General features: G+C 64.4%; 2 protein-coding genes across 3 annotated transcripts; both read left to right on the top strand.

Moving 5' to 3' along the window:
- The first annotated feature begins 735 nt into the window (after positions 1-735).
- On the top strand, positions 736-4941 carry SYT8 (synaptotagmin 8). Its single transcript, XM_032268448.1, is given in 12 exon segments — positions 736-1965; positions 2529-2638; positions 2734-2871; positions 2874-2896; positions 3327-3425; positions 3551-3709; positions 3830-3997; positions 4170-4183; positions 4185-4273; positions 4376-4509; positions 4611-4634; positions 4636-4941. Coding segments are annotated over 12 exon segments (1518 nt in total). The 5' UTR covers positions 736-1651; the 3' UTR covers positions 4882-4941.
- A 1244-nt stretch (positions 4942-6185) lies between these two features.
- Positions 6186-8973, top strand: TNNI2 (troponin I2, fast skeletal type). Of its 2 annotated transcripts, none has more exons than XM_032268447.1 (8): positions 6186-6206; positions 6995-7024; positions 7158-7164; positions 7707-7748; positions 7837-7965; positions 8109-8198; positions 8309-8485; positions 8752-8973. In XM_032268447.1, exons 2-8 carry the CDS (start codon positions 7017-7019, stop codon positions 8845-8847), a joined length of 549 nt encoding a protein of 182 aa, XP_032124338.1. In that variant the 5' UTR covers positions 6186-6206; positions 6995-7016; the 3' UTR covers positions 8848-8973. The 2 variants fall into 2 exon arrangements, with proteins under 2 accessions (XP_032124338.1, XP_032124337.1); XM_032268446.1 differs by lacking the exon at positions 6186-6206 and adding an exon at positions 6306-6380.
- Positions 8974-14081: the final 5108 nt, after the last annotated feature.

Here is a 14081-nt window from a genome sequence, read left to right as displayed (position 1 = left end):
GCTAGACAATGGGGAGAGCAGCCTGGGAGGATCAGGGAGGGAGGGCAGGGGGTTCCTGGGTGGGGGCTGGGAGGCCCAAGTGTCCCCAGCGCCCAAGGGTCTCCAGGCCCCTGTCCCCAGGAGCCGCGCTGGAGTCCAGGTCCAGCGGGGCAGACGGCGCCATCTGGTGGCCATGCGCTCACTGCACCTGCACCTCCTTGCGGTCCCGGAGGTCCAGAGGGACCATGCACCTCCCCAGGCCTCAGGACAACCCCCAGCACTAACAGCCAGCTCCCTCAGGGTCCTGGGGTTTTCTGGAGCAGCTTCTGGGTGGCTCTGTGCTCCTCTGGGGACAAGATCACCAGGCTGGCCCAGGAGTCCTGCTGGCCTGCAGCAGCATATCACTGCAGGGATGCTCTCCCCGCTCACCCTGACTGTTCTTAAAGGAGGGGATGCAGCAAAGTGGGCGTGCAGGGGAGGGGCGCACGCACAAACACGTACACACGCCTGCACGCACAGGTCGAGATTCTGTATAAAAATCTCCAGTGAAGCTACTTTAATCTCAGCATGCATACAGTCTCCGACATTTCAAAAGGCGAAGTTGACTTTCAACTCCACGTAAGGAGGAGGCAGTGGCCTGTGTGAATCTGGCCTGCACAGTCCTGCTCCAGGGACCCTGCGGACCCAGCTCCTGCCGTCAGCTGCTAGTAGGGTTTCCACCAGCCACATGTGCGACACCCAACCCACCTGGGAGCGTCCCCCAGGGCTGAGGGGCTGCCGAGGCCTGTGAGCTTCCCTGCACCCCCCATTCCATCTGCAGGGATTCACCCAAGGGGTCCCCTGAATGGGACCAACTCCGTAGCTTGTGAGGCCCAGTGCAGAATGAAAATGTGCAGCCTCTTGTTCCAAAATGAAGAATTTCACAATGATCACAGCACTCATTAAACCAGGGAGGGACCCCTCTGAGCACGGGGCGCTGTGCACAGGGTGGGGTGCAGCCTGGGAAGCCGGCCCTGACCGCCACATCTCCGTTTTGTGCCTGCAATCCCTCCACCTGCAGTGCTGGCCCCTCTGCTTGGGGGACAGGCTGGGCTCCTCGGGCCATGCCAGCCTCCAGGGCTACAAAACTGGAGGTCCCAGCCTTAGCCCACTCACCAGTGAAATGCCTGGCCTGCTGAGCTCACAGGGCGTGGAGCTGGCAGGCAGCTTGGTCTGCAGGTGTGCTGGAAGCTGGGCCCTCCCCCACTCTTTGAGCTGCCCCCCTTCTCTGAACACTGGGGATGTGGGTCAGTTCTGGGAGCACAGTTGCCTGCCAGGCAGTGGGGCGTTGATGCTGTCCGTGTGTGTGTGTGTGTGTGTGTGTGTGTGTGTGTGTGTGTGTGTGTGTGTTGTCATGGCGGGGGTCCCTTTCTGTCTCCTTGCTCTGCACCAGGCTGGGGGGCTGCAGAGGTGAGGGGATCTCATCTAAACAGCTGCTTATTCCTGAGGGATGGCCCGGGCTGTGCCCCTAAAGCCAGGCTGACTTGGACACGGCAGGAGGGGTCCCAGGCACTCACGGGCAAAGCTGGGGAGGCTCGGATGTGGAGGAACAGTCTCCTGGCCGGCTGCAAGGTGGACTCAGGGAAGAGCTGAGCCAGGGAGTCACCCCAGGCCTAGGGTCACTGTGGGCCCCATGTGGCACCCTGGTTCCCCTGCCTGTGGATGGGAGGAGCCAGCCCGGCCAGGTGTGCTCCCTCCCCAGGCCCTGGGCAGGGGGGTGCAGGGGCCAGCAGCTGCGCCCGCCCCACCCTCCTTCCCACCCTTATGCCGAAGGGTGGCCGGGCAGGCAGGTGGGCGAGTCCGGGCGGCGGCTGAGTCAGTGTGCAAGGAATGTTCTGGCCGCTCCCAGCTGCACCCTGCCCCTACCTGCCCCCACCTCACCTTCGTCCCCAGGCGCTGCGGCCCTGAGCCTCTGCCAGGAATGCACCTTCAGCCCAGGCCTGCTCAGTGAGCCCCTGACAGCCAGCCCTGCTCCTTCCCCCAGGAGCCTGCAGACCCCTCTGGGCTTCCAAGTGGCTTACCATGGTGGGCCCCAGCTGTGGGGGGTCCTGTAGGGGCAAGGAAGTGATGGGACCTCAGAGATGAGAACCCCCAGGGATGAGATGGGACCCCCAGGCAGGGCCCAGGGTCCAGGGCCATGAGAGAGAGGCAGCGAGGGAGAGGGCTTCCTGGTGGAGGAGGCATCCTACAGTGGGGGCAAGTGTGCTCTGAGGTCCGGTGAAGGCAGGGACCCAGCTGCCCAGGCCCTACCTGCCTAGCTGGGGCTGGGGGCTGGGGGGAGGTAGCCAGGAGGCCGGGCCTGGGCAGCCAAACTGGAGCCTTGGCCAGGGTCCAGCGCCTCCCTCCCTTCAGCTTCCTGCCTCTCAGAACCCTCGCCCCTGGCCACCCCGGGCTGCCTCTTTGCCCAGGCAGACCCAGCGCTGGCTGCTGCCAGGCAGATGGGGTGGTGGGCAGGGGTTGGAGGGGCCACCTTCCCAGCTGACCCAGCCTCCTGGACCATTTCCTCCAAGCCAGCAGGGCAGAAAGATGGGGCACTCACCAGACTCCCCCAGTGTCCCAGCCCCAGCTGGGACCACAGCTCTACCCGGGCTCATTCCAGACCTCATCGCCGGGACCCCGTGTGAGTTGTGGGACTCCAAAGAGGGGTGTGGGGATAGCCAGCCAAGTGGGGGCTGCAGCTGTCCCCCCACATGCTGAGCCTGGCCTCCACCCCAGGGCCCAACTGGGCTGTCACTGCTGGCGCCTTTGCCTCGGGTGTCCTCCTCATCTCGGGCCTCCTCTATGCTGTCTGCTGCTGCTGCCGCTGCCGCAGGAAGAAGCCCAGAGACAAGGAGGCCATGGGCCTGGGCAGTGCCCGGGCACCACCACCACCTGCCTGGTGAGGAGCAGTTCCTCTCCCGATCGGTCCAGAGAGGGCAGCTTGAAATCCAGGCTCCAGAGCCCAGGACAGCTGAGTGGGCTCAACCCCAGGGACACTTGACTCCCCCCGAAACAGGGGTGACGAGGGCCTTCCTGGCAGGGAAAGTGGGTGGACAGAGGTCAGGAGGAGGTAGCATGAGAGGTGGACTCAGGGAAAAGTGGGCCAGAGGGAGCCACAGCAGGTTCTTGAGGAAGGCCGGGGTAAACAGACACCATGTTTGGGGTGGGTTTGGTGGGTCTCACAGAGCGAAGCTGAGGGTTTGTGCCTGCCAGGTGACCTGCCCGGAGGTGGGGGTCTTGACCCATGTCCTGCAAGTGCTGCCCGAGAGCCCAGGGCTCCGATGGGGCATTGGTGGCAGCAGCACCTGGCCCATGTCCCAACCCACCAGGTGCAGCCGGATGTGGAGAGCCAGCAATCCAGCCCTGCGGCCGCTCAGCAATGGGGGTGCCTGCAGCTCTCCCTGGAGTAAGACTTTGGAAGGCAGGAGGTGAAGGGCCACAGGTTCTGCAAGTTTCCGGAAAGGGTGATGGGTGAAGGGCCAACCCTGTGCCCTAGGTGGTGGGGAGCTGACAGGGCAGGCCCTTTGGCTGAGCCCACTCCCCTGGCTCCCAGATCAGGGTGGGCCTGAAGCAGGCTGCCGACCTGAGGCCCGGGGGCACCGTGGACCCCTATGCCCGGCTCAGCGTCTCCACCCAGGCTGGGCACAGGCACGAGACAAAGGTGCCCCAAGGCACGCTCTGCCCCGTGTTTGATGAGACCTGCTGCTTCCATGTGAGTCAGGGCTGGGCGGCTGGGGGTGCTGGGCGGCTGGGGGTGCTGGGCAGCTGGGGGGACTGGGCGGCTGAGGGGGCTGGGCTGGGGCAGAGGGCCTGGCTGACACCGCTATCTCAGGTCCCACAGGTGGGGCTGCCAGGGGCCACCCTGCAGGTGCAGCTTTTCCACTTCAGGCGCTTCTCAGGGCACGAGCCCCTGGGTGAGCTCCACCTGCCACTGGGCACCATGGATCTGCAGCACGTTCTGGAGCACTGGTACCCCCTGGGCCCACCGGGTGCCACCGAGGTGAGGCATTAATCACCAGGCCACAGCCCCTCCTGCAGCCCGAGGCAGAGCTGGCAGGGACCCTGCCCTGTGGGACATGGGAGGGACTGAGGCCTGATGGGCAACAACTTGGCCAGAAGGCCACCTTGGCCAGGATGGCCCTCCGGAGCTGAAGCCCTCTCGCTGCCCGCAGCCCGAGAAGGTGGGAGCTGTGCTGCTCCCTCCGGTATGTGCCGGGCTCGGGCCGGCTAACCGTGGTGGTGCTGGAGGCCCGAGGCCTGCGTCCAGGACTGGCAGGTGAGGGTCACACGTGCCCACGCTGGTGTACAAAGGTGGGACCCTGTGCTCAGCCTCAGCCCGGGTCAGCGTCTCCACCTCCGGCCCCTCTTGCCTGCCCAGAGCCCTACGTGAAGGTCCAGCTCATGCTGAACCAGAGGAAGTGGAAGAAGAAAAAGACAGCTGGCAAAAAGGGCACGGCTGCCCCCTACTTCAACGAGGCCTTCACCTTCCGGGTGCCCTTCAGCCAGGTCCAGGTGGGCTGCCGGGAGGCAGGGACAGATCGGGACCCAGTGCCAGACCCTGCTGACCACGGTCTTTCTCCCCCAACCCCGCCCCGTGGCCTGTCTCTGCACAGAATGTGGACCTGGTGCTGGCTGTTCTGGGACTGTGGCCCGCAGCTCCGGGCCGAGCCCGTGGGCAAGGTGCATCTGGGTACCCAGACCTTGGGGCAGCCCCTGCAGCACTGGGCGGACATGCTGGCCCATGCCCAGCAGCCCGTGGTCCAGTGGCACCCCCTGCGGTCGGTCAGGGAGGTGGACCGAGCACTGGCTCTGCAGCCCCGCCTGCGCCTGCCCCTGCCCCTGCCCTGCTCGGGAACACACCATGAGCCTCGGTCTCCCCGCTGAGCCCGGCCACTTGCCCAGGCTGCCCTGTGGGACCACTACAATAAACGCCTTCTCCTGCCACTGTGTGTCTGGCTGGAGCCTGAGGGGATGCAGACACAGGGCCTGGCTCCAGTCACCAGGGCCCCCCACAAGGACGGGGGAGGGGCTCCTCTCCAGTCTCAGCCAGGCCCTGAGGCCTCTGACCCATCCCTGCTGGACCGCCGGGTAGGGGTGAGGAACCTCCCCAGGAGCACAGATTCCCCACCTCCCTGCCCACACTCTGGTTCCCCCCCCCCATCACCTCCTGGGCCACCTGGGAAGACCGGGGAAGTGGGGTCCAGAGAGTCAGGCCAGCTGGGATGGGGCAGGCTGGAGGCATCCTCATAGGGACACAGCTCGGCAGGGCCTTCCCGCGTGAGCAGCAGGGGGCAGCAGATGCCTTTGGAAGCCGCCAAGGCCTTTAGGGGCTCCGCCCTGGCCGCTTCCCCTCTCCGTCCCCCACACATCTGGGCTGCCTTAGCGGCTGGAGCCTCCACGCTGCTGTCTCCTCTGATCCTCCCCATGGGGTTGGGGCCAAGAGCCCCCGCTCCGAGAGGGTGCCAAGTCACGGTCCCGGGGCCTCTGCAGGGTGGGGACTGCGGAGCTGGGGGGAACCAGGGCCTCGGGCCTGGGTGAGAAGGGCAGTGCCGGGCCTGCCCGGGCAGCCAGGCGGGCCCCAAGCCCCCTCGGGTCAGAAAGGCTCCCAACGCGGGTGGCGCCACCCTCCTTAGGCTGAAGGATGTGTTCCAAGTCTCTGGAGGGGACGGTGGCAAGGCGTTCCAGGCAGGCTGGGAGGGGCCCAGCGCGGGTACAGCGAGCCCCTCACTCCCAGTCCCGCTCCCCACGCATGGAGACAGCTTCACGCAGGGAGGGGGCAGCCCCCAGCCGTCGGCCGCTGTGGCAGGGCCTGGGAGGCCTCACCCCAGGAGCCAGGCTTGCAGAAGGGGGTCAGGCGTGGGCTGAAGCGGGGAACGGCCCACTGCAGGGGCCCCAGTGGGGGAGCCGGCCCAGCAGAGAAGCTGTGGCTGAACCCAGCAGGCGGCCCTGTTGGTGAGCTGGACGCCGACCTCGGGCGAGGTGGGGTGAGGTGTGCATCCTTGAAGGGTGACCCCTTGGCTGACCTGAGCTGTGTGCCCGGCTGACACCACAGGCAGAGCCAGGCACCAGTGTCCTCAGGCTCCTTACAAGAACCGCAGAGGCGTCTCCAGCGCGTCACTGAGCCCTAAATAGAGCCGCCCAGCCGCGGCGCCTCACCAAGACTTCTTGGACTGGGCAGCAGCACGCGACCAGGCCAGGCAGCCGGACAGGTGGGGAGGTCTCTGCGGCTTCCTCGCCCCCATTGGTCTGAGGAGGACTCCATGCCCTTTCTGAGCAGGGGCCCAGCCTAGGGGAGGCCATTTATACCCCTCCCCCTGGGCCCACCAGCCCAACTTGCCACCGCCGGCCTGACCTCACGCTCAGCCCTGCTGCCCAGATTCTAGGTGAGGCCCAGCCCAGCCCGCCGAGGCCGGGGGACAGGGCATGGCTTGAGCTAGTTTGAGGGAGGACTCCCTGAGGCAGGGGTCTGGGGGTCTGGGGGATGCCACCAGCAGCCCACTTTGGGGGCCTCCACAGACGGGAATGAGAGGGAGAGGCTTGGGGAGGCAGCTCTGGCTTGAGGCAGGTCCTAGGCAGGCCCTGACGACCAGGTTTCACCTCTGGGGACCCTGGAAGGGGTGTTTAGGAGTCAAGAAACCCCCGAACCTGAGCCCCCGGGCCACACTGAGGAGTGGTCCTTCCATGCACTTAGGCCCAAAGCCAAAGACGAAGGGCTAAAAATAACAGCGTCACTCAGGCGGCCACCTGTGCTGGCCCGTCCCCCCCCCCCAAGGGACAGCTGCAGCTCCTCAGGCTATGCCTGGGACATTCTGGGAACACTTTCTCCTCTTACTTCTCACCCTGGGGAATTCCAAGACGTTGCCCTTGAAGGGGGTCAGAGTACGGGATGGGGCGGTGGAGGGGCGTCAGCGGGAGGCCTGCACCCTTTACCAGCTACTGGGCGAAGGCGTCGTGGTAGCCAGGCCCGGGCAACACCTCTGCCTTCTTCTCCCCACAGGCTCCAAGCTCAGGACCTCAGGATGGGAGAGTAAGTGTGCCCCCACACAGTGCCCCTGCCACCTCCCGCCCCATCCACCCCATCAGGAATCCCACCCCGACGGCCATGGCCCTAACCTCTCTCTTCTCTCCCCGCCCGGCCTGCATTCTCCCTCCCTGGACAGTGAGGAGGTAAGTACCTGCTGGAGGCACAAAACATGGTGGGGAGGGGCTCCCCCAACTCGGGATAGGCCATAGGTTACAGCCTCAAGGCCCTGAGACCCAGGGAAGATGGCCCTTGCCCTCCCTGCTGGCAAAAAGTGCCCCACCCACCCACCAAGAGAGGAAGTGGCTGTGCCATGCCTTCTGGGCAGGGCAAGTGTGGCTGTGGCCTGGTCAAAGGGAATCACTTCTTCTTTCTGATTCCTGCACTTCCCGCCCCCACCTTGCCAGCTGACCTGCCCCAGACTGGCCCTGTGGCCTGACTCCTCTCCCCCAGCCCCTGCCCCCCAGCACCATGTGCCACCTGGGCAAAGTGTCACGCATCACACAGCGCCGTGTCCCAGAGCGAGGTCTGGGCCCGGGGAGGCCCAGCCTCCCCATCATGGCCTCGGGGGCCCCCAGGCTCAGCTGGTCCCTGGGCAGGAGCCCCCAACCTGGCCAGAGAGTGTGGAAGTGGGTGGGGGAGTCCAGGCCTGGAGGCCCTGACTCTGTCCTCTGTCCCTGCCATGCAGAAGCGGAACAGGGCCATCACGGCCCGCAGACAGCACCTGAAGGTAGGTGTGGGCACCTGGGGGGCTGTCTGGGTGGGTCTGCGGGGGTGGGGGAGCCAGCCGCAGCCCTTCACCACCTGCCCCGCTGCAGAGCGTGATGCTGCAGATTGCGGCCACGGAGCTGGAGAAGGAGGAGGGCCGCCGCGAGGCCGAGAAGCAGAATTACCTGGCGGAGCACTGCCCGCCGCTGCACATCCCAGGCTCCATGTCCGAAGTGCAGGTACTGCCACCCCCCCGCAGCCGGCCTGCCTGCTGCCTCGGTTTCCCCACTTGTCAAGAGGGCCAGCCGGGTGGTCAGGGCAGGGGCCGGTGACCGTGGCTGCCAAGTGTCAGGACAGCCACCCGCCCCACGCCCACTCCTAGGAGCTCTGCAAACAGCTGCACGCCAAGATTGACGCGGCTGAAGAGGAGAAGTACGACATGGAGGTGAGGGTGCAGAAGAGCAGCAAGGAGGTGAGTGCTGGGGGCGGGCAGTGGCCCCCAAGGCAGGTGGGCGAACGGGTAGGGGCAGGGAGCTGAGGCCACCGGGACCTCGGGCCCCCACCTGGCTCCTGTGCCCACAGCTGGAGGACATGAACCAGAAGCTGTTCGATCTGCGGGGCAAGTTCAAGCGGCCCCCACTGCGGCGGGTGCGCATGTCGGCCGACGCCATGCTCAAGGCCCTGCTGGGCTCCAAGCACAAGGTGTGCATGGACCTGAGAGCCAACCTCAAGCAGGTCAAGAAGGAGGACACAGAGAAGGTGCGTGCCACAGGGGAGCACCACCCATGCCCTCTCCCTGGGGAGCACCTCCCACACCTGCCTTGTCCCTGGGGAGCACCTCCCACACTCGCCCTGCTATGGGTCCACACTGCCCTGCCAGGTGCCCGGCACCACTGCCCCTCCAGGGTGCTGTGCAGGGGACACTCTACTGCCCAATGCAGAGGGGAACCTGAGGCTGAAGGTGGTGTGGACCAGGGTGCGTGAGTGGCTGGGTGGGCCTGAGCTCTCTCCCGCCCCCACCCCAGGAGCGGGATCTTCGAGACGTGGGTGATTGGAGGAAGAACATTGAGGAGAAGTCAGGCATGGAGGGCCGGAAGAAGATGTTTGAGTCGGAGTCCTAGGCTCCTCGTCGGCCCGCGCCTGCCCCGGACCCGGCTCCCAGCAGAACACGCGGGGGGCATGCACCAGAGCCTGCCACGGAGGGCTGGCCTCATGTCCACTGTCAATAAAGGATCTGAATCCCCATGGCTGGTCTGGTCTGGCTCTCCCCAGCCTCATTGGCTGTGCTCTGGGCCCCGGCCTAGGTGGCCTGCGGTATGGTCAGTGGCCAGCAGGGAAAGCCTGGGAGGAGGCTGCACGGAGCCTGGGGGTTTCAGCCTGGGATGGAGGCTGCTTCCAGCAAGGAGCTGAGTCCCGGAAGGCCCTGCAGGGGAATCCACCCACTTGGGGAACGTGGAAGGGTGTGCCTGCGCAGTGGGCCGTGGGATCTGGGGCTAGGGATCAGCATGTTGCTGGGGGCCGGTCGGGTCTCTGGTCCTTACTGCCACCCTGAAAGGCAGGCTGTGTCACTCTTCACCACACCAGGGGACCAAGAGACCTGTGCCCACCAGCGACCCCAACCAGGCCCCAGTGTGGCCCCAACTCTCCTTTCTACTCGGCCCCAAGACCCTAGCCCCATCCGGCCGCCAAGGACGGGCTCTGACAGGCTCTGACAAGGCTGATGACAGCAAGGCCGCCTTGCTATCAGCCCCGCTCTTTGAAGGCTGCCAGAGCAGGCATGCCAAGGTCCCCCCGCTCAGATCTTCGCTGAGGAGACTGCCAGCCCGCGCTCTGCCCTTGCCCTCTGGAGGTCCCACTGATTGATCTGCCGGAGATAGGACGTGCAACAACAGTTCCGCCTCAGGCTGCCTTGAGGACTGACGTCAACAGGCGCCCGGGACGGCCTTGGCTGTGTACCGTCCCCCGCCCCGCGGGCATCCTCCAGCCCTGGCATTCAGCTCTGACCTTTACTGCAACCGAAGCCCCGCGCCAGGCTGAACCCCCACCCGGGCCTTCTCCTGGAGCCCCTTGTAGGGAAAGGCCAGGTCACGAGCCTGAAGCAGGGTAGCTTGGGGCCAGGGGAGCACTGCCTGGTGGGTGCAGCTGGGGCAGAGGTACAAGGTGCCCACGCCATGATGATGGGACCAGGTGCAGCCTGGGATGGAGGGGGTCATGGGGCACAGAAGTGTGGCTTGAGACCTGGCCTGTGGGGGAGACACTGCTCAAGGCCAAGCCTCAGCTGAGCCTGAAGGAAGACAAGCCTGGAGACACAGAGCCAGACAGGTGGGCAGACCCACAGGTGGCAGCGGGGCCTGGCCACAGACCCCCTTGCAGGGGACCCGGCAGCTCTGTGGCACCTGTGCCCACTGGGAAAGAGGCTGGACCCAGTCTCATGGGGTATCAGGGCCGAGGGCAGAGGATCGGGGCAGGAGTTCACACCTGGCTCAACCACAGGATTCCACTCGGCTGGCCGGCTGGCCGAGGCAGACGCACTATGTGAGAAAATCACCTTTTTTTATCTTAAAGCAAGGAGATGTCGAACACAAACTCAAAATGTCAAAGAACGATCCCCTGGGGTGGGTGGGGTGGGGGCAGAGCAGGCTTGGAGCAGAGTGAGGACCCCCCATGCTGATGTAGGTCTGGGGGAAGGTTTGCACCCCTGGGCTGGATAGCTGCTGTATGGGTGTTGGTTAAATTTCCAATAAATGAGTGAATGAATAAAGGAATGAGTGAAGTGAGGTCTGAAGAAACCAAACCAGCATATCTCAAACTGGCCCCCCTCTGAGCCTGGCTCCATCTCCCTGGGATGATTCTGGTGTCTCTGCTGAAAGAGGCCTGAGGCATGGGGCCGGCGCCCAGCTCTGCATTCTCGAAAGACCTCAGCAGGGTGGAGCACAGCTGAAGTCACCACAAGGTCCAGGGAGTGAGGAATGGAGACGTGGAAGGGGCCGGGTCCCCAGGACATGAGGGACATGAGGAAGCCAGGCCCTTGCTGGGAGCACGGGCGGGCGGGGCTGCCCTCCAGGACTGGAGGAAGTGGCTTTGGGAGGAGGTTGAGGCACTCCCTTTGGGCTGCTGGGTTTTGGGGCCCTGTGGAAATTCCGGCAGAGAGCTGGTCCAGGCAGCTGGAGCAGGGGCGGGGCTGGAGATGGGAATGTGGGTGTCCTGGGTGGTGAGTCCATGGGCAGAGATGCCCAAGGCCAGGGCGAGAGGAGAGGAGGGGGAGGGTGGGGACAGCCAGGGCAGCTAGAGTGGCCACCACGAGCCCCCGGGGAGTCCTGGAAGAGGAGGGGAAAGGCCCAGGGCAGGGGATGTGGGCAGCCCTGTGTGAGGCTCTGGAGGTCAGGAAAACATGGCCTCTGAAGTCCCATGTGACCCTGGGCTGTGGCCAGGAAGGAGTTGGGGAAGACCAGGCACAGTGAGCCAAGGAGGGAGGGGGCTGGGAGGAAGTGCATGGGGCACCCCTGGAGATAGAGGGCAGGGGTTACTTGGGAGGCGCAGGGCCGGCGTGGGTGCATCTGCACCAGTGGGCATTTCCTGCTCTGCCACTGAGTGACTGAGACGCAGACTCCCAGTGTCAAGGGGCACACCAGGCTGCAGGCCCGCTTCTCTAAAACCATCCTGCCCTGAAGGACCTGGGCTCCTCGGAAGAGAGGCTGACGGCAGGGCGGGGCGGGAAACGTGCAGGAAGAGCCTGCCATGTCCTTTCTGCCAGGAGGCCCCAGTGACGCAGAGGGCCTGTCCTGCGCCCCCGCTGACGGGAGCAGCCGTCAGGACACAGACCGGCAGACAAGATAACGGCAGTGTCCGTGGTAAACGTGCAGAACTTCACAGCGGCGCTGAGGTCACACAAAAGAACATCTGCATTCCAAGGAAACAGACCTTCAAGTCTTTAGGAGTCAAGGAGGGAGACAGAGAGACAGAGAGACAGAGACAGAGAGACACAGACAGAGAGACAGGGAGACAGGGGGACACAGAGACAGAGAGAGACACAAAGACAGAGACAAAGAGGCAGAGACAGAGACAAGAGATAGACATAGTCAGAGGGAGAGACAGAGACAGTGGCAGAGACAGAGACAGAGACAGAGGCAGAGAGGCAGAGAGACACAGGCAGAGGCAGAGAGACAGAGGCAGAGACACAGAGGCAGAGACAGACAGAGGCAGAGAGAGAAAGAACGAGGCAGAGGTTCAGAGAAACAGAGAGAGAGGCGGTGAGGCAGGGGTCAAATGGCAAAGTGGACATGTGCCCTGGGTGAGAGGGGTGCAGATGCACCTTGTCAAATTCTCATTCTTGAAACTTCTCTGAGGGTGAAATTATTTTCCCCAAAGCTGAACTTTTCCTTAAACGTTAACGCAATAACGTGCGTAAGCAACAACAGAAACAGATGACATGAAAACATGAGTTAACAGAGGGACCTCGCAGCACTCGGGTGTGGGCAGAAAGGGGTCCAGAGGGCATGGGGACCTCGGGGGTGGCGGCGGAGACTGAGGCTGAGGGCAGAGGGCAGGACTGGGAACCAGGCCCTGGGTACAGCGTTCTGGCTCCTGGGGCAGCTCCCGATTTCGGAGAAGCCGTTCTTCTGCAGGCTTAGGGAGTCGGGGTGGGCCTGGGAGCAAGGCTGGCAGGTCGCCCACCAGGGACGGCGGGAGGGAGGCCTGGGTGCCCTGGGCGTGCTGCATGCTGGGCGGAGCCAGGACCAGGGGACCCGTGAGGCCTTGTTCTCTCCAACGGGCTGAACTCACAGGCGCTTCCCCCAACCTTCACCCTCATGCACCCAGTCAAGGGGAAGCCAGGAGTGGGGTCCCAGAGGAGGACACAGAGTTTCCCCATGAATGTCCACCTGCTGGACCCCCTGCGTGGCCCTCAGGGTTTCCCGGGCCCCAGGATCAGGGCTGGGCTTCACCCTCTCTTCGAGCTGCGCCTCACCCCTGACCTGTCCGGCCCTGTGTCCTCTTTGGTGCCCAGGCACCAGCCATGCCGGGCCCCAGACCCACCTCTGAGGACCAGTACCTGGCTCTAGCCATCTTTGGAAAACTGAGCCCGGCGCTCGCCAGGGCCTCACTGCCCCACTCCTCGGCTCCGGCTCTCACCAGACAGCCCCGGAGCCCGGGGTTAGAGCTGCCTGTGGCTCAGCCCCATTCCACCCTGATGGGCTGCCAGGCCTTAGTTTACCTAGATGTACAATGAACTTGGAGATGAGAGTGCCTGCCTCACTGGACCACAGGGTAGGCAGAGACTCAGCTGGCACCTCCTCCTCACCAGGAGTGCCTCTCAGAGTCAGCCCGGCTCTCCCCCAGCCCCAGCAAGTCCCAGCTCGGCGCCCCGGACCACCCCGCTGCTGAATGTCACACCAGGACCGCCAAGCCTGCCTCCACCCCAGGCCTGGAAGCTTCTCCCCAGACTCTCCCTGTGGCCATCTCCTTCTCACCCTTCAGTTACAGCATGGTCACCTCCTCCGAGAAGCCCTCCATGAGTCCCTGCCCATCTCCGTGACTTCTCCCGGTTATTTTCCAGAATGACCATGGACTTATTTTTTTTTCCATTTGTTCACTGTCTGTCTCTTTCCCTGGGAGGGAAACTCCATGAAGTCGGGGACTTGGGGTTATTTGCAGCCGTGTCACTGCTGCTGGGGCGAGGAGCTAGCGCACAGCCGTGGAGGGGACCTCGGCGGGGGCACAGGGTCTGCATGAGCATTGTCTAACAGTCCCTGCAGGACGCCAGGGCCACCGTGCACACTGTAGTCGCCTGGCAGCCACCGTTCCCTGCTGTGCGGGGCCATGCCGGAAGCTCCCCCCACCCCACCCCCCACCCCATCCATCCCCTGGTTGCTTCCGCCCTCCTGCAAACACCTCCGCCCCTTTACAAACACTGTCTGGCCCCAGGGCCTCTCCCTCTCCAGGCCCCTGTCACCTCCACCTCCTCACCTCCCCCTCCCATCTTCCATTGCTCCCCCTCCCTGCCAGGCTGCTCCTGACCCCCTGTGCCTCCTGGAGCCATCAGCCATCGGGAAGGTCTGGGTCCTCGAAGGCTCCAGTCTCTGTGGCTGCTCCTCCAGCAGGCCACTGCGAGTCAACACGGCACCGGGCCAGGCTCTGATTCTGTGAGCTGCCTCCCTCTGATCCTCCCCTCTGCTCCCTCCACTGAGCCCCCGAAATCTCTTCCTCACACCCCAAATTGCCTGGGACCCCACCTCAAACCAGAGGCCATGGGGCTGAACCCAGTAATTACCACTGCCGTCTCATGAGAGTCGACCCATGCCCCCACTACGAGCACATGTCCACAGCGAGGACCCTCACAGCACCCCAGGACTCCCCG

Source organism: Sapajus apella, unplaced genomic scaffold, assembly GCF_009761245.1.
Source record: "Sapajus apella isolate SASKATOON/1434 unplaced genomic scaffold, GSC_monkey_1.0 scaffold181, whole genome shotgun sequence".
In the NCBI taxonomy this organism is placed as follows: domain Eukaryota; kingdom Metazoa; phylum Chordata; class Mammalia; order Primates; family Cebidae; genus Sapajus; species Sapajus apella.
This window is presented reverse-complemented; position numbering and strand designations above follow the sequence as displayed.

Excerpts from the sequence above, each read along its gene's own strand:
- TNNI2 (XM_032268447.1), top strand. Across the intron at positions 7,749-7,836 it reads CCCGCAGACAGCACCTGAAG|AGCGTGATGCTGCAGATTGC; the intron begins GTAGGTGTGGGC and ends GCCCCGCTGCAG. Across the intron at positions 8,199-8,308 it reads TGCAGAAGAGCAGCAAGGAG|CTGGAGGACATGAACCAGAA; the intron begins GTGAGTGCTGGG and ends CTGTGCCCACAG.